The sequence below is a fragment of the Eupeodes corollae genome, chromosome 1, assembly GCF_945859685.1.
Source record: "Eupeodes corollae chromosome 1, idEupCoro1.1, whole genome shotgun sequence".
Taxonomy (NCBI): domain Eukaryota; kingdom Metazoa; phylum Arthropoda; class Insecta; order Diptera; family Syrphidae; genus Eupeodes; species Eupeodes corollae.
This window is the reverse complement of record NC_079147.1, coordinates 192,096,444-192,122,278: the sequence shown is the minus strand read 5'-3', so window position 1 is coordinate 192,122,278 and position 25,835 is coordinate 192,096,444. Positions and strand designations below refer to the sequence as shown.

Genomic DNA, 25,835 nt, shown 5'->3' with positions numbered 1-25,835 from the left:
CCGACAACGAATTCAGGCTCATAGATTTTGTTTTCCACACCTCAACATCCACAAAGGAACTTGGAGTTCTCCAGATCAATCTACCGTTAACCAGATTGACCATACTGCTTTCGACGCCAGACACGCTTCCAGCATCATGGATGTCCGAACTTTCCGAGGAGCTAACATCGACTGGGACCACTTCCTCGTTGTAGCCAAGGTAGCACTTCGGGTTTCCAGACTCAAGGCAAAACAGGGATATGCTGGGAGAAGGTACAACGTGAAACGGCAACAATCGCAAGAAGATCACCAAATCCTTTTCCGACCAAGTTACAAGTAACCTCTCTCGAAGTTCTGTGCCGCCAACACAATGTATCGAAAACTAGTGGCAACATTGCCAAGATGCAATCAGAGAAGCCGCCTCTGATGTGCTGGGTTTCAAGAAACCACCAACAAAGAACCCCTGGTTTGATGAGGAGTGTCAGCAGGCAAATGCAGCCAAACAACAGGCACGCAAAGCGGCGCTAATTAAAAGGACAAGAACTGCTCATGAGTTCTATGAGCAGAAGAGGCAAGAGGAACACCGACTTCTCAGAAGGAAAAAGAGAGTGCATGAGAAGCGTGTGGTCGAAGGTGTTGAGAGGTTTAAAAGCAGGAATGAGGTTCCTGAAAAAAGGAGACCCTCTCAACTGCACCAACTATAGAAAGGAAAGGAAAGTACACAGTCGATCAAATATTCACATTCCGGCAGATCCTGAAAAAAACCCAAGAACACCAAATCGACAGCCACCATCTTTTCATCGATTTCATGGCCGCATATGACAACATCTACAGGGACGAGCTGTATTGAGCCATGTCTAGTTTTGGCATCCCTGTCCAACTCGTCCGTTTGTGCAGGATGACCATGGAGAATTCACGCTGCTCCATAAAGGTTGAAAACAACTTAACAGAACCTTTCGATGGTAAAAAAGGTTCCTCTCTCGAGGAACCAAAGTGTCGCTATATAAGATCCTTATCATCTCCGTTCTGCTATACGGTGCAGAAACTAGGGACCGAGCTAGATGGGGAAGTTTGTTGGGTGAGGCCCTAGTTCACACAGGACTGTGACTTATGTAAGTAAGTAAGTAAGGTTGGTCAGCAGTCTGTAGACAATAATATTTGTAATAGTTTTTGTACGATAAACTGAAGGTAGAGATCAGTGAAGTAAAGTTCTGAGTTTGAAGTTTATGAGACTTGAAAATATTTACGTTCAAAGAATGAAATTGACTGCAAATGAAGTGCCTTATGTCATCTCAACCTGTCCCATTCTTTCAATTCATGTTTTTTAATGTTATCGTTATCATAACTATCTTACAGTGCTTATTGTGGAGGATTGTGGCTTGCAGCTTTACAATGTATCTCAGCAATTGCAACTCTTCTGGATCAACCCAATGATTGCCTGAAATATCAAGAAATTCTAGAGAAAGGCAAAAAATCTCTTGATGAAAAACTTTGGAATGGAAGTTTTTATAAATTTGATATGTCAAATAAGGAAACAATTATGGCCGACCAACTTTGTGGACATTGGTACCTGAAAACTTGTGGATTTGATTATGAGGTTTGTTTGTTTCACATCTCAAAATGTGTAAGTTATGTAATGATATAAACAATTTCATATTTTAGATCTATCCAAAAGAAAATATTCGTTCAGCACTTTCTGTTATCTTTAAAAATAACGTTGAAGGTTTCTGTGATGGCAATAGTGGTGCTGTTAATGGTTTCATTCCAAGTAGTGACCCAGATAAGCCTGGTCATGTAGATACAATTACGATACAAAGTGAAGAAGTATGGACTGGTGTTACATATGCGTTAGCAGCCACAATGATTCATGAGGTTTTTTAAATGACAAAACTTTCTTAAAATTTAAATTTCAATAACGTTGTACTATTTTATGTTTTTCTTTCCTTAGGGTATGTTTGAAGAAGCATTTAAAACTGCTGGTGGAATGTACAAGACAATCTCAGAAAAAACTGGAATGAGCTTCGAAACACCAGAAGCACTTTATGCTGAGAAAAAATATCGTGCTATTGGTTATATGCGGCCATTGAGTATTTGGTCAATGCAGGTTGCTTGGGAAAGACGTAAGGCTTTGAGGGATTAAGTCGATTAATTCTAAGAAAAAAAAAAAAACTATCCAAAAACAGAGTTTGTTTCTTATTATATATAAATTAAGTGTGTGGGTTTTTGATATTACATTATATGAATACAATCTGGCTTTATAATCTCTCTCTTTCCTCTTTTGCCTCTTCAAGTGTCTACTAGTAGATTATAGTACATAAAATGTTTATTTTTTTAAATGTGATAAGAACATAGAAAACAAAAAACTTCTCAAGTTACTGCAGGAATGTGCCTCTTCTTCTTCTAAAGGATAAATAGCATACTATATAAAAAAATAGAATTAGAAAAAAGCAATATGTGAGAGTGAATTTTTCAAAATGCAGGGTATTTAAAAACACTATTTTTTTTGCTGTCTGAAACAGAACAAGAATTTAAATTGTCACAAAAATACTTAATCATGTAAATTTAGCGGTGCTATTATAATATTTTCAATACGACAAAAAGAACACTAGAAATATTCATAAATCAGTTTTTCTAAGCCAGTATTTAACAGGTTACATGTTATAGGTGTTTTTTATTTTGTTTCTACAATTTAATTGTTTTTAAAATTCAGTATTACAAAATAAATATTAATATAATTATGTTTTGTTTGCGTTTATATAATTATATATTTAAAAAAAAGTTTATGCATTTAAATAAAAGATTGAAATATGTTAAAAAAGACTACATTATTATTATTATTACTAAATATTATATAAAAATCTTAAATTCTGGTTTGTATATTTAAAAATAATTGAAAATGTATTTTTAAAAGAAAGCACAATCAATACAATTTATTAAGAACTCAATAGAAAAAAACCTAAAGAGCACTGTTGTGTGAATTTATTTGTAGACAAAGAACAATGTCATTTAAAAAATTCCTAATATTTAATGTGTAATAAATTTTGTGTAAGATTATTTAAAAATCCAGTTGAAAATAAAATAAAAATTAATGTTAAAAAAATAATTTAGCTTATTTGGTTTGATTTACAAACTTAATACTTTTTTTTTCTATCCGATTAAAATCTTGGAGGGACCCGGTAACAATCGGTATCGAGCAGTGTGGACCTCTTACTTACTACTTAAGGTGGCGCTAAAGTCCTGTGTGGTCTAGGGCCTCACCCAACAAACTTCTCCATCTAGCTCGGTCCCTAGCTAGATGTCTCCAGTTTCGCGCTCCAAGTTGGGTGAGGTCACCTTCCACTCGTGCACGCCACCTGATCCGCGGTCTTCCTCTACTGCGCTGTCCTGTGGGTGTGGATTCGAAGGGGCATTGGTTTCCATGCGCTCTACGTGACCCAGACATCTTAGTCGGTGGACTTTTACCCTTCTGGCTAAGTCTACGTCGCTGTACAGCCCGTACAGCTCGTCGTTCCATCTTCTCCTCCATTCCTCTTCGATGCATAATACAGGACCGTAGAACGCACGAAGAAGTTTTATCTTGGAACGACCCAAGGTGTTTTCATCCACTTTTGTCATAGTCCATGCTTCTGCAGCGAAAAGCAGGTCGAAGATAATGAGGGTCTTATATAGCAACACTTTGGTCCTTCGAGAGAGGACCTTACCACTCCATTGCTTTCTTAGCACAAAGAAACAGTGGTTAGCAAGAGTTATTCTGCGTTTGATCTCAGCGCATGTGTTGTTTTCTGCGTTTACAGCGGAGCCTAGGTAGACGAAGTCCTTGACTACCTCAAAGTTACGTCTGTCGATGGTGAAGTTTTGACCAAGACGTCGGTGTTGTTGGTCCTTTCTTGACGACAGCATGTACTTTGTTTTACACTCATTAACCGTTAAACCCATTTTTGCCGCCTCTCTCATTACTCACAAAAGCCCCATTCACATCACGCTGAGTTTTTCCGATTATGTCAATGTCATCAGCATATGCTAGTAATTTGACAGACTTTTGAAAGATAGTGTCTCTAGTGTTGACGTGTGAGCTCTGCACTATTCTTTCTAGCACGATGTTAAAATAATTGCATGACAGCGCATCACCTTGTCCAAAACCTTTTTTGACATCGAAAGGTATTGTTAAGTTGTTTCCAACCTTTATGGAACAGGGTGAATTCTCCATTGTCATCCTGCACAAACAGACGAGTTTGGCAGGGATGCCAAAACTAGACATAGCTCTATACAGCTCCTCCCTGTAAATGCTGTCATATGCGACCTTGCAATCGATAAAAACATGGATTTGATGTTCTTGGGTTTTTTCCAGGATCTGCCGTAATGTGAATATTTGATCGACTGTGGACTTTCCTGGTCTAAAACCACACTGATAAGGACCTATCAGGTTGTTGACGATGGGCTTTAGACGTTCACATATTACGGCAGAGAAAATTTTATAGGCGATGTTAAGTAGACTGATTCCTCTATAGTTGGTGCAGTTTAGAGGATCTCCTTTTTAAGGATCGGGCAAACAATACTGAGGTTCCATTCATCGGGCATTATTTCTTCCGACCACATCTTTAAGATAAATTGGTGCATGCTCCTAACCAACTTATCTCCAGCTGCTTTTAAGAGCTCGGCATTCAAGCCATCCGTTCCAGCATATGGATCATCCTGCCTGACAGCGGAATTCGGTTCGTCGTCGTCGCCATTATACAGTCTGCAGAAGTGGTCCTTCCATATCCTCAGCATTGACTATTGTTTATGTACCTGTGAATTTCGTTTCAACTGTTCTTAAAACTTTCGAACTTTATTCCTGCTTTAAACCTTTCAACATCCTCAACCACACGTTTCTCATGCCCTCTATTTTTCTTTCTGAGAAGTCGGTGTTCCCCTCGCTTCTTTTGCTCATAGAGCTCTCGTCCTTTTATGCAGCGCCGCTTTGCGTGCCTGTTGTTTGGCTCCATTTGCCTGCCGACATTCTTTCTTTCTTGAAACCCAGCACATCACAGGCGGCTTTCTTGATTGCATCTTGGCAATGTTGTCACTGGTTTTCGATACATTGTGTTGGCGGCAGGGAACTTCGAAAGAGGTTACTTGTAACTCGTTCGGCAAAGGATTTGGCGATCTCTTGCGATTGTAGCCTTTCGACGTTGTACCTTCTCCCAGCATCTCCTTGTTTTGCCTTGGGTCTGGAAACCCGAACTGCTACCTTGGCTACAACGAGGTAGTGGTCCGAGTCGATGTGAGCTCCTCGGAAAGTTCAGACATCCATGATGCTGAAGCGTGTCTGTCGTCGATCACAATACGGTCAATCTGATTGACGGTAGATTGATCTGAAGAACTCCAAGTTCATTTGTGGATGTGGAAAACGCGTACTGGCTATATGAGCCTGAATCCGTTGTCGGAAGTGTTGTCGTAAGGCCCGATTATTCCCCCAAAGATGTCTTCCCTTTCTAGCTCGGCATTAACATCGCCCAGGACAATTTTAATATCGCAGCTAGGACACTTCTTATATGTTTTGTCTAAGAGCTCGAAAAACATATCTTTGGTGTTGTCATTTTTCTCTTCTGTGGGGCGTGCGCCCATATCAGGCTAATGTTGCCCAATTTACCCTTGATGCGTATGCTCAAGACTTCTTGCCTAGTTCTGGCTCCAATGACAAAGCCGCATCCAAATAATGGTTTTCGTGTTAGCAGTCACCATAGTAAATATCGCAGTTTTTCATCCTTTTTGCCCGGCCCATCCCATCGTATTTCCTGGATGGCGCTGATGTCTGCTTTATAGCAATCTAGGGCCTCCGCTAATTCTTTGTCCGCACGTGTTCTGTTAAGGACCTGACATTCCACGTGCATATCCGAAGTTCGTTGTCCTTAATTCGTTTGCGTAGGTTATCAACAGTAATTCCGTCAGTATCCGAGGCTTGTTGATGCTTCGCAACTATGAGGTTTTTACGTGTCCAGGAAGTCACCCCGACGGCACAACCCCCAACCTGGAGGGCCAGATCCTTATTATAACTCCAAGGACGGGGAGCCAGATAAACCGCTCCTTATAGGCCTGGGCTTCGAATAAGTCGTAGAAGCCCTATAAGGTGTTCACTAAGTAGTTCAACCTTAGTGGAACTGTAGACACCACCGTTGATTCCATCTCGGAAATTCCTCCACTGCCGTCTGGATAAGGAGAGGTGCCTTAGTGGAAACTCATATACCCCTTCTCTCGTTTGCTGCCAACAACTTTCCACTGGAGATGTAACCCAATCTCCAGTTGAGGTACTAGGCACCCGATGTTCATCACAGGGAGGTGAGAGTAGCAGTTTATAGACAGAGGTGGGTTTTGAGAAAAACCTGAGGACGCTTGTGTCCTCTTGAATGCACATGTCTAATTTTTGACAATATTATTCTGCTCCTTATAGCAAAAACAATATTATCATTTTTTTTGGTTACTAACTGCATTGAGGAATAATATACTATCAGTATACGAGTATATAACAAACTTGCCCTTCGAATTGGATTAATTGGTTAATTTTATAATTATAAAATACGGCAAGCTTTAACAGTTAAGATTGATGCGTAATCTAGGAGGATAAAGATATTGAGTAGTTAACCTTCTTCTTATGATACGACATATGATGTGTTATTCGTTGTCTTGGATCCATCTGTAAGCATACATTTCTAACCTTGATTTTTTAGTTCTGACGAGATAGTTTAGAATAAATGTTGTTTGTTTTTTCGTATTGTTCTAGAGTCAATATAATTGAGTCAGCTTCTATTTTACAAGGGGAAGAAGTTGATGTCATTTTATTTGGCGTTTTTATGGGATATGTAATTCACGGGCATTGTCGACGGTTTATGTTTAATAATTCGGGACTATGAATTTGTCTACATATGTTTGTGCAAGATTACGTTTTTCTAGTGGAAGTTTAGCTTTACAACATTATTAAAATTGTACATTTGTTAAAATCGTAAAATTAACTATATTTTAAGTTTTTCAAGTACAATATGTAAACCCTCCTGTAAAAGGCTTTTCGGAATCGAGTGATCGGTGATAGCGCTCTTGATATCGATATCCATCGATTTGATTCTTTTTTGTTTGTGTATGGGGAGTAGAGTAACTATTTTCAGTCCTGTGGTTATTGATGTGTTACTAGATTTTTCCTATTCATTAAGCTATTATCCATGTTTAAAGATTCGATATTTTCAAAATCCTTTTTAAGTATCTCGATTTTTAATAGTTGACATTTTTAACTGTAGACTTTTTAATAATCGCTGTCATGCTACTTAGGCGGCACAAGAAGATTGAACGGGGACATCTTTTATCTTAAACAATAACCATCATTATGTATCAACTATTTTGAGCTCTAAAGATGATGTCTCCCTGGCTCTAGCCCATTGTCTATAATTTTTCTTAATCACACTATAAAAGATGTGGGCTGTCTTGATTTCTTGCACACTACCTACTGAAGTTTTAGCGTTCATTCCGTCTTTATAACCCAAAGGTTCTTGTCATTTAATTCGTATTATTTCCAATAGATCGTCAGCGCGTATAACTTCCCCTAGTATCATCTTCTCACATAGATAACGTTCCCATAACTCGTATCTATTGTAGTGTCTTTGCATATCCGTGACATCATGTTTCTGATGGATTCCCCTTCAATAAGCTTTTCTCCTCCTTCATCTAGTTTTCTTCTGGAGCTCTTAGGTTGTTGCTTTCTTATTCATATTTTGTCCCGTCCTGAAGTCCTCTTTCAGAATTTTACTCTTTCTGGAAGGAGCTCATTCTTGGAATTATAGTAATTCCATTTACTTGGATAGATGTGCTTATAAAACTACGATTTTATATATTGACTTGATGCAGATCTCCGCCACTCTCTCCGATACTTAGCGAAAACTTAATCAGAGAGAATCTTTACAGAAAGCAGAGGTAACAGAACTTTGAAAGGTTAAATAAAACACAAACCTTATTTAAAACTAGACTTAAAACAATATTTATTATTTCATACATTTAATTATTAAACACCTTCGCAGCCGTCAAAGGGGACAACTCTAACCGCTTGTAGATATCCGTTCCTGAAAAATATCCTTTCCGGATCGTTAAACTGCCAATTTCTTAGAGGCCTCATGTCCTTGTATGGATTTGATTGCTTATCAATTATTTTTTCTAAACGAAATAATTGGCCATCCTCCCTTTTACCGATAACGTGCTCTAAAGCTTTTAAATCATTATCTGCTTCTAAACTTGTGTATGATGTAAATAAAATTGGAATATTTGGTAATTGCATAAAATATTGGATGCCTTTATACCAAGAGTCACTAGGACGACTATTATCGCTGGCATTTTCCGAAAAACCACAATTGAAACACACAATTAAATCGGGTTTCAAATCAGTCGCATTGTTTTTTAAATAACTTTCAAGTGTGCCCTTAAAGGACTTTCGAAATAACGACCGTCCATTGCAAAGATTAATACTTGCTTTGGACATTTTGTCTTTTGGTATTTCTGGACCAATAAATACAATATTCAATTTAGAAATCTCAGAGAAGCAGGCAAAGAGGAACTCTGTGTGTAAAGGAGTGAACCATATTTCATCCACCGTTGACCCCACTACAAATAAAGTCAACTCTTTACCAAGTTTTTGATAGACTTTCAAATTTTCTATAAAATACGAAACAGAAGCTATGCAAGAGAAATCGGAAACAAATGAAAATCTCTGATATTCGACAAGACTTTCGCTAGGATCTGAAAGGAACTCAATAGCAAACATCCTCGCCATGGCCTTTCGCAAATCAGACTCGAGAACATTACAAGTTTCTTTCAATTTTAGGTCAAATGTTAAATTTGAATCAATCTTAAACTTACAGTAGTAGAGTTTTAGTTGAAGACATTCACCCTGGTGAATCGGGGCATCTTCAATTTCATGTTCTTGACTGCAATAGCTTACAGCATTACATTCCTTACATTGATATAAATTATTATACTTGGTGGAAAAGCATACAGAGCATAAAACTGGAAATGATGTGAGTTCTTCTTCGTGATAATCAAGTTGTCTCCTGAGAAGCGTTACCAATTTGTATTTAATTCTAACTGTAATTTCACTCAATTGACTTTTGGTTTTTATGGGCCCTTCGATTGCAAATAAATTATTGATTTTATTTTCAGTGAGTAATTTGCCAACAGCTTTGCAGAACTGTTTATGAATGGGCCAATCGAGCTTTTGGTGGGTTGTGGAGCAGTAGAGGATCAATTTACAACCGAGGCATTTTAAGAGTTTTACCGGTCTAACGGTTCCATTAATGGGACTTAAAGCGCAAGGATTGCAACTCGTAGGTGAGAATAGATTTTGTTCGAAGTCGCTGTAAGAAAACAAAAATAATTAATAAATAAATGAAAATATCTATAAAGTACTTACTTCATTTGAAAACAAAGTTTTTAATTAATTTAAAAGGAAAAGACTTAATTTGTTTCCAAAAGTTTAACGGGAGCAATTTATCAACAAAACCAAACAAACATTTGTCAAGTGCAGTTATTTTGCTATATTAAAATAGTGCTGCCAAGCTTACCCTTTTTCATACAACAATGGTACCCAAATATTCTAATATGGAAAAGTAATACCAGGAATAATGTAATGTAAATTAAGTGCCTGTTAACATAAAGGGAAAAAAAGAATTAATTCATGATTCACGAAAGAGAACGGATGATTTTTAGAAAGAACGAAAGGAATGGAAAAAATGCCATGTTTCGTCTTTTTGCTCATGTTCAGATATAAGTTTTCGTTAAAAATCATGTTTCTTTCTCAAAACGTTCTCCTTTTGTCGGACATTTTCATTTCTATTTGCCTGCGAAGTAGAATGTATACAACAAATGTCCTTTTGTTTTCCTCTTGCTGTTTTAATTTCTTGAATTTCTTGCATGACCACTTAATTTTTTTTCCACAAAAGTAATTTTTTTTGCACTCGTGTATGCAGGCACTAATAATGTAATTAATATTGAAAGTAATATAACTACAGATGTAAAATTCTACTAGTTTTGATTTTTATTCGAGGTTTCCATTTTTATGGCCTGTTCCACAAAATAAGATTAAGTTTTCAGTTGAGCGTATTCGGTCTTATTAGCAGATACAATGTACATGTGTTGCACTGTAGGTTTAACTTGAAGTTAATGTGCCAATTAACTTATTGGGTGAACGAATAGCATGATAACTGACAGTTAAAAATGTAAAATTTGCTATCCTGAATGTAACCATCTTAAGTTTCTTAAAAATACAAATTGATGCTTTTTGATACCTTATAGGATAAATTCTATAAACTTATCACTTTTATATGAGAAATTATTTTTTCGAGCTTATCAGTTTTCCAATTCCGCAATAAATTCTTGAAATTAATTTATCTGCTAGAAAAAAGGGTAGCTCATTTTAACTATGGAAAGATACACAATCGAGCATAACATCGCTGCTGCTAGTGATAGTGAGGCTTCAAGGCCATATTGTCCTCATCTTGCCCAACAATTGCAGCTCTCGTCGTTGATGAGCATTATGCATACAAACTTACAAGCTAAAAGAGTGCAATTGACTCAAGAGCTAAAGCCTTTTGACCATTTCAAGCGTCCGCGTTCCCAATGGTTGGAATGGTGGCAATGAATGGAAACAGTGGATGGTCAATTTTCGAAGAAAATCAAAAATGAGGCACATTTTTAACCTCAGTGGCATCGTCCATAAGCAAAATTGCCGTATTTCTGCGAATGATAATCCAAGAGTGATTTTCGAAAAACAAATTCATCTACAAAGTGTTACTATTTGCTACAGTATTTTTCCAAAATAAGACTGCTGACTATTTGGTGCGGTATTTTTTGCAAAATAAGACTGGTCAGGAAGTTACTGTGAATGGTGTTTACTATCGATATCGATAACGAATTTGTAATGGCCCGATTTGGTAGATATGGATGTGGACGATATGTGGTTTCAAAACAATGGTGCCACTTGCCACACAGCTAACGAAACAATGTCTCTTTTGTGCGACGCATTCAATGGCAGTGTTAATTGGTTGCCAAAATCATGTGATTTGGCACCTTTGGATTTCTTTCTTTTTTACCAGCAACAATTCAAGACGTGAAGAATGAGATATTTCGACACATTAACTAAGCTCAAATATGACTCATATCTGGTTTACAAGGTCTACTCGTGTTTACTGCTTCTGCACCTATTAGTTAAAAAACATTAGAGATATTCTAATTTGCAATGATGTAAGACCATGGTTACCATTTGCAAAATTTGAATCGGAAATGATTTTGACAAATTCACTGCATATTTCTTGGGAAAATAGATTTGGTAAAGGTATACAAATAAAGCAAAACATCCATCACATGTAATTTGCTTTTGGAACTGATATTTGGATTCTACCTATACTTATTTTTATAAATAATTTACACCTCATTTCTGTTCGAAATGTATGAGCATATGCTTACTTATCGTCCCTGAATCCCATCTAAGATTGATTGGCATCACTTATTATGTCAATTCAAATGTCAACCAAACCATCTGTTTTGCTTATGGCATTTGTTGAAATTCATAAAATCTTCAAATAAATAATTGCGTTTCATACAAAATCTTTTAAATAATAAATATTGTCCTTAATTATGTTGCGATGTTTAATAAAAAACTTCCAAAAAACTCTTCTATTAACAAACTCAATTCCTGCTGAATTAAGTCCTCAATTCACTAACTCGTTGGTACGTACTTTAACAACAAACCTTGCACCCAACAACCCACCACCAGAAGAACCAACAACATCGGCGGCTGCTGCCATCCAAAATCCCCTGGACACAGATGAATACATCGTTCCATATCCTGCAGATCGGGAATCACGAAGAAAAAATAATAATTATGTTATAGAAGCATTACGCAAAAGATTTCGCTTAACCGAAAAAGATGTTGAAAAAGTCTTATCCGATGATGCAGTTCACTTAAGTTATAAGGAGAAGTTTCTTACACGAGCTCTGGATATTCTCGTAAATTATGGCATAACAAAGTCAACATTATTGGAGTGTCCCTGGCTGTTGACAATGGAACCAAGTAAGTACTCGGCTCTTTTACGAATAAAAAAGAAAAACATTTCCTAAACTCACTCGGATACCTTTTTTTAGAACGCCTCGAACCCAAAATTCAAGAACTCATCGATATGAACCTTCGCGATATCAACGACTTTGCACCTCTACTTCGATTGAATAGCGCCCGCTTTAGTAAACTTATGTTATCATTTAGACGAGAATCAAAATATATTCCCCATGGTAATCGCATATACTTCATAAGCGAAAAACTGGACTTACCTCCATTCACTGTGACCAAGTACCTCTCGAAGCGCCTTTTCATTTTGGAAATGCCCTTCGATACATTGAATAAAAATCTTACACATATGCTCAATTACAATGTGTCTTCGTGGAATATTATTCGAGATCTTTGGGCATTCCGTTATACACCCAAGTCGATTGAGAACAGATTGGAACGCGCCAAACTAGCGAAAAAAGACAAGATTATGCCCTGGATGGTGCGATGTCCGGAAAATATTCTACAAAGGTTTGTAATTTTCGAAGTCGTTATGAATTGATGGGTTTAACAAAGTCTGTTTTGTTTAAAGATCTTTTAAAATCTCCATAGACGAAGATAAAATACTAGAAGGAAAGGACTCAGCGGTGGCGTATGTTGCTGACAGACTAGGTTTCTCAGTGCCTGTTACTCTTGCGATTATGAACAAACATCCTGCTGTACTCAAAGTTCGAGTTCCAAAGGTAATTGCATCAAATCTGCCTTAACTCAATTTTACTCATCAAATTTGTCAATTTAGATCAAAGAGGTTCTTGACTATCTTCTTGACGAAGAAGATTTCACCCGCCACGAAGTCGCTCAAGTACCCCGCATTCTATGCCACAAACTGGAAACCACCAAACAACGAATTACCGAATTGAAATCATATGGCTGTCGATTAAGCTCCTTGGTTATTGTTTGCAAGAGCAAACGAGAGTATGCCAAGTTCCTCAACAACTGGATAACTATTCGGGAAAAAATAGAAAGCCAAAAAAAATAAAAAAATGTAATTTAATTTTCGTCACTTTTTCTTTTCTTTTATTTTTAAAAATAAATCACAAAACACTGAACATAAAATATAAACAAATTAAAATAGGGTAAATAAGAGTATTAAAGATGAAAACTTGAGTTTTTCTTGTTATTTTCTTTGCTAAAGAGATCTTTATGCAACAGCAACGTCCTTTTTGACTTTGCCAACCCAGAAGGTGCCACCATTCTTAACAACTGTTGCTTGGAATGTCACTGGTCCTTTGTGGCCCTCTGGTGCTTGCCAATGGATTTTAAGTGACTTAATTGGTGCCTTTAGTTTCTTGTGGGTAAGGGTGTTCTATTTGGGGGGGAGACATTTTATTAGAACTATGTTTAATAGGTTTTCATTTTTTACATCTTACATCTGGTCCAGAGCAGCTAATAGTCTGTGAATTGCTGTCTGGCTTGAAAGCACCAATTGGTTTGTTATCAGCTGAGTGGGCTTGAATAGCCCATCCAAGAAATTCGTCTCCGGAGAGGGTTAGTTCAATTTGATCACCAGCTTTTACCGATGATCCTCCAGACAAGGAATATGGTGCTGAGCCGGATTGTGAACCGACACCGTGTTCAGGTACCAGACCATTTGTGCAGACTTTAGCTGGAGCTCCAGCCGAATTGGACCAAACTGGAGCAACAAATGCGGCAATAAGTACAATATAGTAAAACATCCTAAAAATAAAAAATTGTGAATGAATAATTAATTTAGCATGTATTTAATAAAAATCAATAATAATAATTATAAGTGTTTACTAATTAAATCGCCTTCAACTTTAGTTGAATAGCATAAACGCTTTAATTGCCTTTTAAATGTCATTGCGAACTTTAAACAAGTCGATAGTAGTTCGAGTACAAAGAGATTTTAAAGACAGCAGGTGTGTGGTGTTTGTGTTGTGTTAAGGAGTAGGTAGTTTTAAAAACATAATTTTTCTAACAACAGGTTTATTTTATTTTATTTTTGTGTTGTTTTTTCTAATAATGTCGTGACTTGTAGTGATTTATATCGATCTTGCTGTGGTTGTAACCAGTTTTAGTTTTAGATCTAAGTTTAAACGACAAACCTTGTCATTAAGAAGTCAAAGACTCTTTGGAACTGAATATACATAATTATGAATTATGCATTTAATTTAATTTTTTTAATTTGCATGTGTAAATTAAAACAGAAAATAAAAGATAAATTTAAACGATAACAAAAAAAGGGGTCGCACAAACTAGCTCATTTCATTCAAGGGTATAACATTTGCTCAGCATTAAAAGCTGTTGATTGAGTTCTGTTTAGATTAGTTTTTAGTGAATTTAAACAAAGGGGTTTAACAAAGAACATTTTTTTAGTTTTTTTAAATGTTTGAAGAAATTCTAAAAATATTAACAATCTTAGAAGCACACAGACTAAAAGCTGTTTTGTGTGTCCATAGAAATGAATTTAAAAAAGCGAAGACATTTTTGAATTGCTTTACTTTTGGAAAGGGTGTACAAAAGTTAACAATTTTAGAAGCAAACAGGCTAAAAAATTTGTGTTTGTTTATAGAAATCGAAAATAAGATAAAACCCAAGAGAGCGTTTTTTGAAGTTTTATCATAATCATCGTCGGTTCTTCCTTCAACAAGCTTTCTGAACGATACCAATCATGAAATGACGACATCATCATGTTGCGAACAAGTTGTCTGCTAAGCTTAATTTTTGTAAAAATTGTCTTAAACGCATCTACGAAACGGAAAATCTTGACATCCTCGGAATGTGCATCAGTAACCACCTGAGCGATCACATACGCGATGTTGCCAAAAATGCCGCAAGATGTCTGGGTTTTTTGAGACGTTGCAAGAAATTTTTCTCTCCGTCTGATCTGGCTACAATCTACAAAACCTATATACGTCCGAAACTTGAATATAACTCTCATCTCTGGGCTGGTGCCTCTTGACAGTATTCAAAAAAGAGCTTTAAAATGATTGGTGACATCAACTCGTTTACATCACTCAAACAGCGACACAAGGTTTCTTGCCTCACCCTTTTTTACAGTTATTTTAACGGACTATGCTCTAGTGAAATAGCCAGTTGCATTCCTCCCCTTAAACAATTTAACCGTAATACCCGTGCTTCTAGGAATGCCCATCAGTTTACCCTTGAGCCCAACTTCGGCCGTACTATGAAGTACAGAGATTCTTTTTTTAGCCGTACTACGAGAATGTGGACTTTCATTGCAATATTCAGAAATTTAAAACTAATATACATACACCGACACCGCCTATCCAACCCTTCCCTTTTTTCCTAATGCTCACACTGTGACTTTGGCATATTAAAGGTATACAAAACGCTTTAAAGGTTCGCTAATAAAAAAAAAAGAGGCTGGAGTGCCTTTTACTAAACACACAAGTTAGGATTAAGATATGGCTAATGGTAGAACTACTATACGGCAACAGCTTCGAATTTATTTAGAATTTTGCATTTTTTTTAAAGGTTTTTGAATATATAAAGAGCTTTGTTATTTTCAAAAAGTTTGTCAAACAAATTAAACAGTTCTTCAAAAAGAAAAACACTCACAACTAGTCTTATTCTAAAAACCAGTTTGATATATCGTTTTGAAATTGAAAACCCAGGAACTTCAAATCAATACCCATCATCTCTTTATCGATTTTCATGCCGCGTATGACAGCATCTATTGGGAAGAACTTTACAAAGCAATGGGCAGGTTCAGCCAACATAAGGAACTTCATTCACAGTCAACTTCATTCTTTGAACGTAAATTTTGTCCAAGTCAACTAGTTAGTTTTTCAAGCTCGTAGTACAAAAAGTACGAACAAAATTATTGTCCACAAAGCACTCCTCAGCAAGCTACAAATCCATCACGAATTGTATTTTGTATTGTAAAGAAATATTAGTTATTTCTTTTAAAAATTGAGAAGGAACCCTTTTACAGAAAGCATTACATGAAGTTGTGCAGAAAATAAATAAATAATAGAGTAATAAAGTTCAGCTTTCAGTTGAATGAAAAAACATTATCAACTGTCATTTTGATAGAAGTAGACTTGACTTAATGGCTGCGTTCAATCTCAAACAGATAGGGTATCCGGATACCTTTTTGTTAGTGTTTTACGTTTAAAATAACAGTTGATCAAAAACAGCTGAGATGTCAAAAAAGGAATCCAAAGGTATCCAAAGGTATCCAAGAATTTCTGGGGCATGTAGATATCTGACAGAACAGCTAATTCAACACATGGTTGAATTTCAAGAAACTTGAAAATTGATTTCAGCTTTTTGTATTTGTTGGTAAACAAAAAGATACAAAATGTCAGTTGAAGTTGTGTTTGAGGATGTTCTGTACATAATAGTCGATTAAGAAGCTCTTTGCCTGCGAATTTTAGAAGATAATTGTGATCTATTTTTTTTTAAATGCACCTTTCAATTCATCATCGTCCGACGAATCAGTTGAATTATCCATTATCTTACAACAATTTTGACTTCGAAGCTTAAATAATTCTCTGCTTTTTGTGAACAGCTGAAAGCTGTTTTTATTTTTTGACAGCTACATCAATACAGGTATCTAAAATCCACCTATCCAAGATACCCTATCCAACACTAGATTGAACGCAGCCAATAGTTATTGAGATTTTTCTTGACTAGCTTTCCAGTCAACTTTCCATTAAAGTTGCCTCAATTGGTGGAAGGTAATTTTTAGGCAGCTGGCCAATCAGATACCAGAAACTTGCCCAACTTTCAATTCCCTTATGTCGTCTGAACCAGGCCAATGTTTAGTTTTGGCATCCCTTTTGAACTTATCCGTTTGTGCAGAATGACGATGGAAAAGAGATCACTGATGTTTTTGATTGCAAAAAAGGCTTAAGACAAATCAATGCAATGACATGCGACATCTTTAACATCGTTCTGGTAAGGATTGTGCAAAATTCAACCGTCAACAATAGCGGCAAAATATTCCAAAGGCACATTCAATTACTCGAATACTTCAATGATCAAAGCGTGATGTCAGTGGTGGGTTTTTGAGCATTGCGACAGAAGCGGAGAAGATGAGAAGACCACGTATATGCTTTCATCAAAGAAGTACATTAATCGCATTCACAAAGCTAGTGGCTACGTTACGTAGTCTAGGGATTCTGATTGGCTAAATCTAACTACAAAAGTAGTTGCAATTTCCCCTCCGACGCACGTAGTGTAAATAATTTGGCTACAAAGTTAGTAGAGAATGATTTTGACGTTTCACAATCAGATGCTCGGTAAACCACACGAATTCAAAATAAAATAAATTGTTCAGAATTTAAATACTTTTATAAATCATCTTAAATTTGATTTTATTGAATTTAAAAACACGAAAGATAAGTTAAAGTCTTCAAATCCAAAATGTTTCCTATTTTATGTATTTGCATTTGTCAATAATATGACAGTTCCAGATTGACTAGCTTTGTAGTGTAGTTTTGCATTCACAAAGCTATTTGAATTTTGACTACGTAGCCACTAGCTTTGTGAATGCGACAATTGAACGATGACGTCTTGGACAAAACGTCACCATGGACAGCTAAAACTTTAAGGTATTTAAGGGTTTTGTTTACTTCTTCAAAATCGCTGCTTTTTGGGCGCAGTAGAGGACGACCTCTACAGTCTCTCCCGGACTGTAGCGCCACCTTAAGTAAGTAAGAAGTATACTGAATTTGTATCACTTCTTAGATTTAAAGAGCCAAATCTCGACTTGTATTTCTTTACTGTGTTAATTCCCTGGGGTAATCTATGTATGGATCTTCTACTAAGAAGCCCACATCTAAATTCCACTTAAGTACTTATATGGGCTAATGACTCTATGTGAATCTACCAACGAGAAATGAGGTTATCAAAAAAGACATAATGCAAACAACATGAGGAAAACCTCCAAACACCGCTAAAAATCAATCGTGCATTAAAAATGTTGTTTTGTTTGGTGGTTCTGTGAAAAGTGTGTCTACAATCTACTCCAAGGCCAACCAGACATGCACTTTTATTTTCACCCAACAGCGCTTATAGTCTGCCAATTTGTACCAACACCATAATCGTGATCATTCCTTGACCAAAAAACTGATACCAGCTGTTATGTATTTTTAATATTGTTTAAATCCAAACAGTCGTCGATTTAAATTATTCAAACCGGAAAGCAAAGTTTAAAAAATTTACAAACTTAAACAAGGCTTTTATACATACTCTTATATATGTATGTATATGTATATTTATCTATATAATTACTGTTCTAACAACAATCTCTGTGACAGAAGTTGCAAAGTTTATACATTATGTATGTTTAAACAAAAAAAACAAACATTATTTGAATCTGCTGTTATGGAGCTTCAAGGCTTTCAACTTTATGCCTTTTGGCTGTTTTTCTATCATTATATCGTCGACATATTGTACGGTGTGAAGATGTATGTACATTTTGTTTGGTGGATAATTGCGTGAAGCTTGAAAGTACTCGCGTGAACCTGGAAACCATGAAATAATGACAAAGACTTCAAGCTTTACCAAACCCAACCAATCCAACTACCTCTGGCTATGTAGGTCGCGCTTGTGCAGACCCACAGATTAAGCTCTAGAAAATATTATGGATTTTAGCCAAACTTGTACCAACCATAACTTTGGTAGTTGTTGTTTTTTCTTTTCATGTCTAAAAGTCAAGTAAAAGGTAGGTGTAATGAAATATTGAAAAAGTTGTAGGTAGGTTAGGTTGGTACTCGTACCTATAAAATAAATATGTTAAAATTATTCAAACTTCTTGTCACAATTCAAATATCATTAATAAAATCACAACAAAAGATAAAACTACTCCATCGTAGTGACTGAAAGCAGCTTATGTTGAGGTATAGAATTCAATTTGGAGACTTAGAGGAATGGCTTTATTTTGTTGATTTGGATGTTGGAAGTTTTTGGTTTTTTTAATTGAAAAACCTGATTTAAAGATTTAAACTATTGATGGTTATGGTTTTTTTTATTTGTTTTGATTTGAATGATAAATTCGTTATGGTGATTTATACATAAATGCGAATTTAGGTAGCATCTATAAATATTTATGTTCACATTTTCGAGGGTAAATATATATTTTATTTTTCGTTTTATAGTTCGCAAACAGGGAACTTTTTTAAAAAATTTTATTTATTTTTCGTTAATTGAATAACAATATTTTTAACCTTTTTACTATGCAATGTTGAAAGCTTTTTTTATGTCCTAATTGTTTATGGGTACCTACATATTCAAAAACAATTTCCGCAATAACTGCGTACAGTTTAAGATGAGTCAATTGATTGCACTTTATAACGACCGCAGTGACAATATCTTGTTATAATTATGTAAGTACATTAAGTTTAACTGGTTTAGAGTGAAAGTCGTTAAGGTTTTAGACTTTCAAACAATTAAATAAACTCATTTCCGATCTATTGATTATAAGAAATGTCATGTTTGTGTTATGTTAACAAACAATGTTAACTTTAAACTTCTTCTGTTAATTTTAAACTCCTAACCTAAGAAATATGTGTTTTTTTCAGTTAACGTTCTCAAGAAAATTACATTAGGAAATTAGAATTTTCTGAGCTCAAAGTAAAGACAATTGGTATTGTTTCATTAGAATTCAAAACGTTTTTGTTTAATGACAAACGATTTCCAATAAAATGTTAATTTTTATTAGCAAGAGGTCTGTTCTTTATCTAACTAACAAACGAACATGTCTTTCCCAAGCATTAAGTTTGCTTTGATTTGTAACAATATGACATCACCGCGTCGTTCTTTACGAATTACGATTAGTAAAAATCCAGATTCCTGATCGGAAACTGAATTGAAATTATTAAACTGTCAAAATAAAACTTGTATTTACTGACAAAATGTTGAATGTTGATTATTCTCTTTGTTTTTTTTTCCTTTTGTTAAAAAAACTAAACATTGGATACAGGAAATGTTTTATTTTGTATTAGTTCTACTTATAATTCCTTTTTTAATATGTCATTTGTTATATATTTTATGATTTAAGGCATTACAAATATTTTTTTTTTAATTTTGATATTGGTAGATTGACAGATCAACAATTTCTAATGGAGTTTTCCATGGGTAAATTCAGATTCTCTTCAAAAATAGATTTTTTTCGTGGCGCATGGAACACGAGTGGGGTAGAGTTGTCAAAATCCCAGCTAAACATTTTTTAAAAATTGTATTAGTATCGAAGCTAGGGTGGGTAAATCTGCGAAAAAATTCATATCTGTAGATTTGATTGATAATTTGAAATCAATCTATTTTGCTACATGGAAAGCAAAAACAGAAGAAATTTGTGTTTTGACAGATCTAGGCCAATAATTAATTGATTTATTTGAGCCGTGAAGAACCGCATACAAATTGTCCTTAACGATTTTTATTTACATACCAACAGTAGTTAACAATTGTTTAAAAAGTGACAACTGCTGTTTGAGTTGTCACTTTTGGAACCGTCCGTCGTCTTTTGACATGAAAAAATGTGACTATAAATAAATAAATTGGGTAGCGCAACAGTCCGTTTGAGAACTAAGGCCTAGTGACTGACAACTCTCAACCATTCCTGTGTGCGAGTACTGTTGTCAGGGATGGAAGGGACCTACAGTTTCTATGTCACTATTTCTACAAACTTTAACGATAAATTGGTGGCATTTACAAAGTTAGTGGCAATAACTGCGTACAGTTTAAGATGAGTCAATTGATTGCACTTTATAACGACCGCAGTGACAATATCTTGTTATAATTATGTAAGTACATTAAGTTTAACTGGTTTAGAGTGAAAGTCGTTAAGGTTTTAGACTTTCAAACAATTAAAAAAACTCATTTCCGATCGATTGATTATAATTAATGTCATGTTGATGTTATGTTAACAAACAATGTTAATTTTAAACTTCTTCTGTTAATTTTAAACTCCTAACCTAAGAAATATGTGTTTTTTTCAATTAACGTTCTCAAGAAAATTACATTAGGAAATTAGAATTTTCTGAGCTCAAAGTAAAGACAATTGCTATTGTTTCATTAGAATTCAGAACGTTTTTGTTTAATGACAAACGATTTCTAATAAAATGTTAATTTTTATTAGCAAGAGGTCTGTTCTTTATCTAACTATTGTCAACAAATGAACATGTCTTTCCCAAACATTAAGTTTGCTTCGATTTGTAACAATATGACATCACAGCGTCGTTCTTTACGAATTACGATTAGTAAAAATCCAGATTCTTGATCGGAAACTAAATTGAAATTATTAAACTGTCAAAATAAAACTTTTATTTATTGACAAGTAAAATGAATTTAAGAAGCCATTTGTCATTCCAATTGAATCAAAAGTATTGTTTCGTTGATTATTCCCTTTATTTTTTTCTTTTTGTTAAAAAACTTAACATTGGATACAGGAAATGTTTTATTTTTTATTAGTTGTTATTATAATTCCTTTTTTAATTTGTCATTTGTTATATATTTTGTGATTTAATGTATTACAAATATTTCTTTTCAATGTTGATATTGGAAGATTGACAGATAAACGATTTCTAATGGACTTTTCCATGGGTAAATTCAGATTCCCTTCAAAAATTGTTTGTTATTTTTTATTTTTTTTTTTAAATAGAACACAATTGCTGTAGAGTTGTCAAATTCCCAACTAAAAATTTTCAAAAATTGTGTTAGTATTGGTGAAAGGGTGGGTAAATCTGCGAAAAAATTCATATCTGTAGATTTGATTGATAATTTGAAATCAAATCTACAGAACTGAATTGCAATTATTAAACTGTCAAAATAAAACTTTTATTTACAAACAAGTAAAATTCTTTCTTTTGAATAGACATTTGTCGTTCCAATCGAATCAAAAATGTTTTTCATTGATTCTTCTATTTGCTTTTTTTTATAAATTATTAGTTGGTATTATAGTTCCGTTTTTAATTTTTCTTTTGTTATATATTTTGTGAAAAAAATTCATATCTGTAGATTTGATTGATAATTTGAAATCAATTTATTTTGCCACATGGAAAGCAAAACAGAAGAAATTTGTGTTTTGACAGATCTAGGTCGAGTATTAATTGATTTATTTTAGCCGTGGAGAACCGCATACAAATTGTCATTAACGATTTTTTTCACATACCAACAATAGTTAACAGTTGTTCAAAAAGTGACAACTGCTGTTTGAGTTGTCTCTTTTTGAGCCGTCGTCTTTTGACATGAAAAGATGTCACTATTTCTACAAATTTGACCGATAAATTGGTCGCATTCACAAAGTTAGTGGCTACGTAGTCAATTAATTCTGATTGGCTAAATGCAACTACAAAAGTTTGTTTAATTTAACCTTTGACGTAGTGTACAAATTTCGACCACAAAGTTAGTGCACACTGTTTTTGACGTTTCACAATCAGCTGCTCGGTAAGGAGGTAAGCACACAAGAATTCAAAGTGAAATGAATCTTTCGGTATTTAAATACAAATATAAATCATTCAAATTGTGTCTCAAATTTGATTTAATTGAATTTAAAATAAGTTAAAGTTATCAAATCAAAAATGTTTCTTATTTTATATATTTGTATTTGTCAATAATATGACAGTTTAAGATTGACTAGCTTTGTAGTGTAGTTTTGCATTCACAAAGCTAGTTGAATTTTTACTACGTAGCCACTAGCTTTGTGAATGCGACCAATAACTCTGAACAACTCCAACAATTCGTTACAATGACACTTTGACGATTTTTGTTAACATACCAACATATTTAACAAAAGAATAGAGAACTGCTGTTTAAGTTGTCAGTCTTGGAGTCGGCATCTTTTGATATTTGACAAGTAAAAACTTCACCGATTCTAAAAATGAACACTACATTGACTTTTTTTCCAGAGACGTTTCCTGACACGTGTTATTTTTCGAAAAAAAAGATGAAATTCGTTCAGTTACGTAGGACCTACCGTCGAAAAAGTGCGAAATGGTCATGGACAATTTCATAAAAGGATATGGTGTTGCGACCGATGCCATGGCGGACTCATGTTCTATTGTTTATGGCAAAACCTTCCTGGAAACAATGAAATTAACACATCCATTGATTTTTCTAAAAAAGTAAAATTTGTTTCAATATTCTCATTGAAGGGTAATGTTGGCCCTAAGAGAAAGAGACAACGCATATTTTTTTAGATAAAATAATGATTCGTTAAAATAAAAGCGTAGCATTTGTTTGGCAATTTGGGAAATTTCTGAGGTCTATTTTTTTTACTATTTTTGGTATGTCAAACAAAATTGCTCAAGTGTCATTCCAACGAATTTGTGGAATTTGTTAGAATCATTTAGGACAGACAATTGTTACAAATTGTTGATCTGTCAAACTACCAATAATCTTAAATCGGAAATTGAATAACGAAAGAAAAATTAAGGCAGCTTATAAAATGTTAAAGATATTTAATAAAATATTATGCCACAAAAATAACAATTACTTGTTTGTAAACAAATCATTGGTCGCATTCACAAAGCTAGTAGCTGCGTAGTCAAGGAATTCTGTTTGGCTAAATCTAACTACAAAAGTAGTTGAAATTGTCCCTCCGACGTGACGTAGTGTACAAATTTCTCTACAAAATTAGTGCACACTGGTTTTGAAGTTTCGAAATCAGCTGCTCAGTGAGCACTCAATGTCAGATTGACGGAGGCTGAATCTTTTTATGGGACAAGAATCTCCGTACAAACATAAGCTGTCAAAAACATATGTTGTCAATTGTAGTTTTTGATGTGAATTTATTATTTTTTTCTATTCATAATTCTTTGTTACTTTTGAAAAAAAAACGATTAAAATGGATAACAAACAATAACAAGTTTTGCGTCAAATGTTAAGTAGTTCATCAGATAAAATAAGAAATAAAAAAAGGAATGAGGAACATGAAAAGATTTTGATGGAACTCCTAATAAGCGATGATAGTGAGGATGCTGATAGTGGTAAGTACATTCCTAGCTAACATAATACAAAAGTTTTCTTAAAAATTATTTAAATTACGCTCCACACCAGACAAATGACAACTGAACAGCTGTTTTGGATAAGCAAGCATGAATTTTTTGTCTCAGAAATCTCCGCAAAAAATCTCAGTGCTCAGCTGAGATTTTTTGTCTCACTGAAAAAATAGTTGAGGACTCAGAGCGCTCAGTTGATGGTACACGCCTATTATATCTTCTATTTCATTAATTGGACAGTTCCGGATTGAATAGCTTTGTAATGCAATTTGCATTCTCAAAGCTAGTTGAATTTTGACTATGTAGCCACTAGCTTTGTAAATGAGCCCATTCACTTTGGCAAAGCAACACTTTCGACATTGTTACAAAGGGTTACTTACTAGTTGACAATTGTCAATTTGACTGTCTTAACATGTATTTGCCATAATCATCAAGACCAAGAGAAAAACACTCATCCAAATACTTTTTTTTAAATAAAAACAGAAGTAGAAACTTGGATCATTGAAAATGCCTTTATCTTTAAGTCAATTTCTGGCTTAAGTTTGACTTTAATTCTCAAGCTAGTTAGTGACTTTTAAATTTAAAAAAATTGGGTCAGAACAAATTAATGACTTTTGAACTAAGAAATTTTAATTTATGGAGTAAGTAAAGTAAGTTGTAAATTACAAACATTTAATTTATAAGCTATAAAAGCTAAATTCGGATAAGTAAAATTATTAAGTTAAAAATGTAAAAGCTAGTACCTACAATCATTTTATGGTTTTCAAAAGCTTGAAAAATACTGTAGTTAATAATAATATAATAATTATATTGTCAAAACTAGCTTATGGCTTTAATTCTTTTTTTCATAAGTCACTAAGTAAAATCTAAACTATGTATTTGTTTTTGAGTTCAGAACTCACTTAGTAGCTTTTATATTGAATTTTTCTTAAACTCCTAAGTCACTAATAAGCTTATGAATTAATTTTTTTTAATTAAAAAGTAACTAATTAACTAATCAATTTTTTTTCAAATTAAAAGTCAGCTACAGAGATAAATTAATTCAAAATTCACAACCCTGCTATTTTTAAGATTCTCGCCTACGTAAAAGAATTTTATACCAAATTATAATTTAATTTTAACCAGATGTGAAAAATTAAAGTTATTTAAATCCAAATTAGGTATTTTGGTGACATAAATAAAAACAAATTTTAAATCTTAACTAAATTTTGTACACCACGTTTTCAATTGTATGACCACATTTATTTTGTAGACTAGACTAGACTTCAGAAAAAACCAATCCATTCTTCAAATTCGAGTTTAGAGTAGATCGTCTGTTTCTTGAAAGAAATTGGATGAAATAGTACATTTTTGGAGCTTAAGTTTTCACATAAGAAATTGATTTGCAGAATTTAAATCTCTTTCTTTTCTTGAATTTAATAAAATAAAAAAAAAAAAACAAAACAAGTCAACGCAATTTTCTCACTATTCATAAACTGAATAAAGGCCAAGGAGCACGAGACAAACATCTTCACAATAAAATATTTCTTTTTTTCAATCCACACCTCAAGATCGTTATAAAGGAAGACACTTTACTCATAAATTGTTTTTCGTCATCAAAATATTTAAATGAGTATCACTTCTTTAAATTTTTTAATTTTATAAAACAAAAATTTTAAATAATATTTAAATATTGTAAAAAAAAACACAAAATAAATACCTTTTTTATTTTTTTAAATGTTCTTAATTCAAGCGACAAAGTTTAAATGTTGAAATAAACTTCTTTGTACCTGGGTTTTTATAAACCTCGTGGTAAATTTGTTTTTGTTGCAAAA

The 25,835-nt window shown here is 34.1% G+C and overlaps 4 protein-coding genes across 8 annotated transcripts in view; 2 read left to right on the top strand and 2 right to left on the bottom strand.

Annotated features, from left to right (window-relative positions):
- LOC129942222 (non-lysosomal glucosylceramidase) overlaps positions 1-3,082 on the top strand; it is a 47,736-nt gene extending 44,654 nt beyond the window's left edge. For both annotated transcript variants that reach the window (XM_056051077.1, XM_056051078.1), the window contains exons 9-11: positions 1,336-1,576; positions 1,642-1,851; positions 1,928-3,082. In XM_056051077.1, coding sequence (XP_055907052.1) covers positions 1,336-1,576; positions 1,642-1,851; positions 1,928-2,119 — 643 coding nt within the window. In that variant the 3' untranslated portion in view covers positions 2,120-3,082. The remainder of the gene's footprint in view (positions 1-1,335; positions 1,577-1,641; positions 1,852-1,927) is intronic.
- Positions 3,083-7,970: 4,888 nt separating this feature from the next.
- On the bottom strand, positions 7,971-9,543 carry LOC129942223 (uncharacterized). Its single transcript, XM_056051079.1, has 2 exons — positions 9,404-9,543; positions 7,971-9,347 (listed from the first exon to the last, which is right to left on the bottom strand). Exons 1-2 carry the CDS (start codon positions 9,406-9,408, stop codon positions 8,006-8,008), a joined length of 1,347 nt encoding a protein of 448 aa, XP_055907054.1. The 5' UTR covers positions 9,409-9,543; the 3' UTR covers positions 7,971-8,005.
- Positions 9,544-11,533: 1,990 nt separating this feature from the next.
- Positions 11,534-13,198, top strand: LOC129940860 (transcription termination factor, mitochondrial). Its single transcript, XM_056049368.1, has 4 exons — positions 11,534-12,061; positions 12,133-12,562; positions 12,624-12,774; positions 12,831-13,198. Exons 1-4 carry the CDS (start codon positions 11,626-11,628, stop codon positions 13,068-13,070), a joined length of 1,257 nt encoding a protein of 418 aa, XP_055905343.1. The 5' UTR covers positions 11,534-11,625; the 3' UTR covers positions 13,071-13,198.
- LOC129940861 (defense protein l(2)34Fc) lies at positions 13,081-25,835 on the bottom strand. Of its 4 annotated transcripts, none has more exons than XM_056049371.1 (3): positions 25,722-25,835; positions 13,462-13,770; positions 13,081-13,397 (listed from the first exon to the last, which is right to left on the bottom strand). In XM_056049371.1, the coding sequence occupies exons 2-3, from the start codon at positions 13,765-13,767 to the stop codon at positions 13,233-13,235; spliced, it is 471 nt and encodes a 156-aa protein (XP_055905346.1). In that variant the 5' UTR covers positions 13,768-13,770; positions 25,722-25,835; the 3' UTR covers positions 13,081-13,232. The 4 variants fall into 4 exon arrangements, with proteins under 4 accessions (XP_055905346.1, XP_055905344.1, XP_055905347.1 ...); XM_056049369.1 differs by lacking the exon at positions 25,722-25,835 and adding an exon at positions 25,566-25,615 and having other exon boundaries at positions 13,462-13,768; XM_056049372.1 differs by lacking the exon at positions 25,722-25,835 and adding an exon at positions 21,660-21,669.

Excerpts from the sequence above, each read along its gene's own strand:
- LOC129940860 (XM_056049368.1), top strand. The coding sequence starts at position 11,626 with ATGTTGCGATGTTTAATAAAAAACTTCCAAAAAACTCTTCTATTAACA. Across the intron at positions 12,062-12,132 it reads GCTGTTGACAATGGAACCAA|AACGCCTCGAACCCAAAATT; the intron begins GTAAGTACTCGG and ends ACCTTTTTTTAG. Across the intron at positions 12,775-12,830 it reads TCAAAGTTCGAGTTCCAAAG|ATCAAAGAGGTTCTTGACTA; the intron begins GTAATTGCATCA and ends TTGTCAATTTAG.
- LOC129940861 (XM_056049369.1), bottom strand. The coding sequence starts at position 25,600 with ATGAGTAAAGTGTCTTCCTTTATAACGATCTTGAG. Across the intron at positions 13,769-25,565 it reads TCCTTTATAACGATCTTGAG|GATGTTTTACTATATTGTAC; the intron begins GTGTGGATTGAA and ends TTTTATTTTTAG. Across the intron at positions 13,398-13,461 it reads TTAGCTGCTCTGGACCAGAT|AACACCCTTACCCACAAGAA; the intron begins GTAAGATGTAAA and ends CCCCCCAAATAG.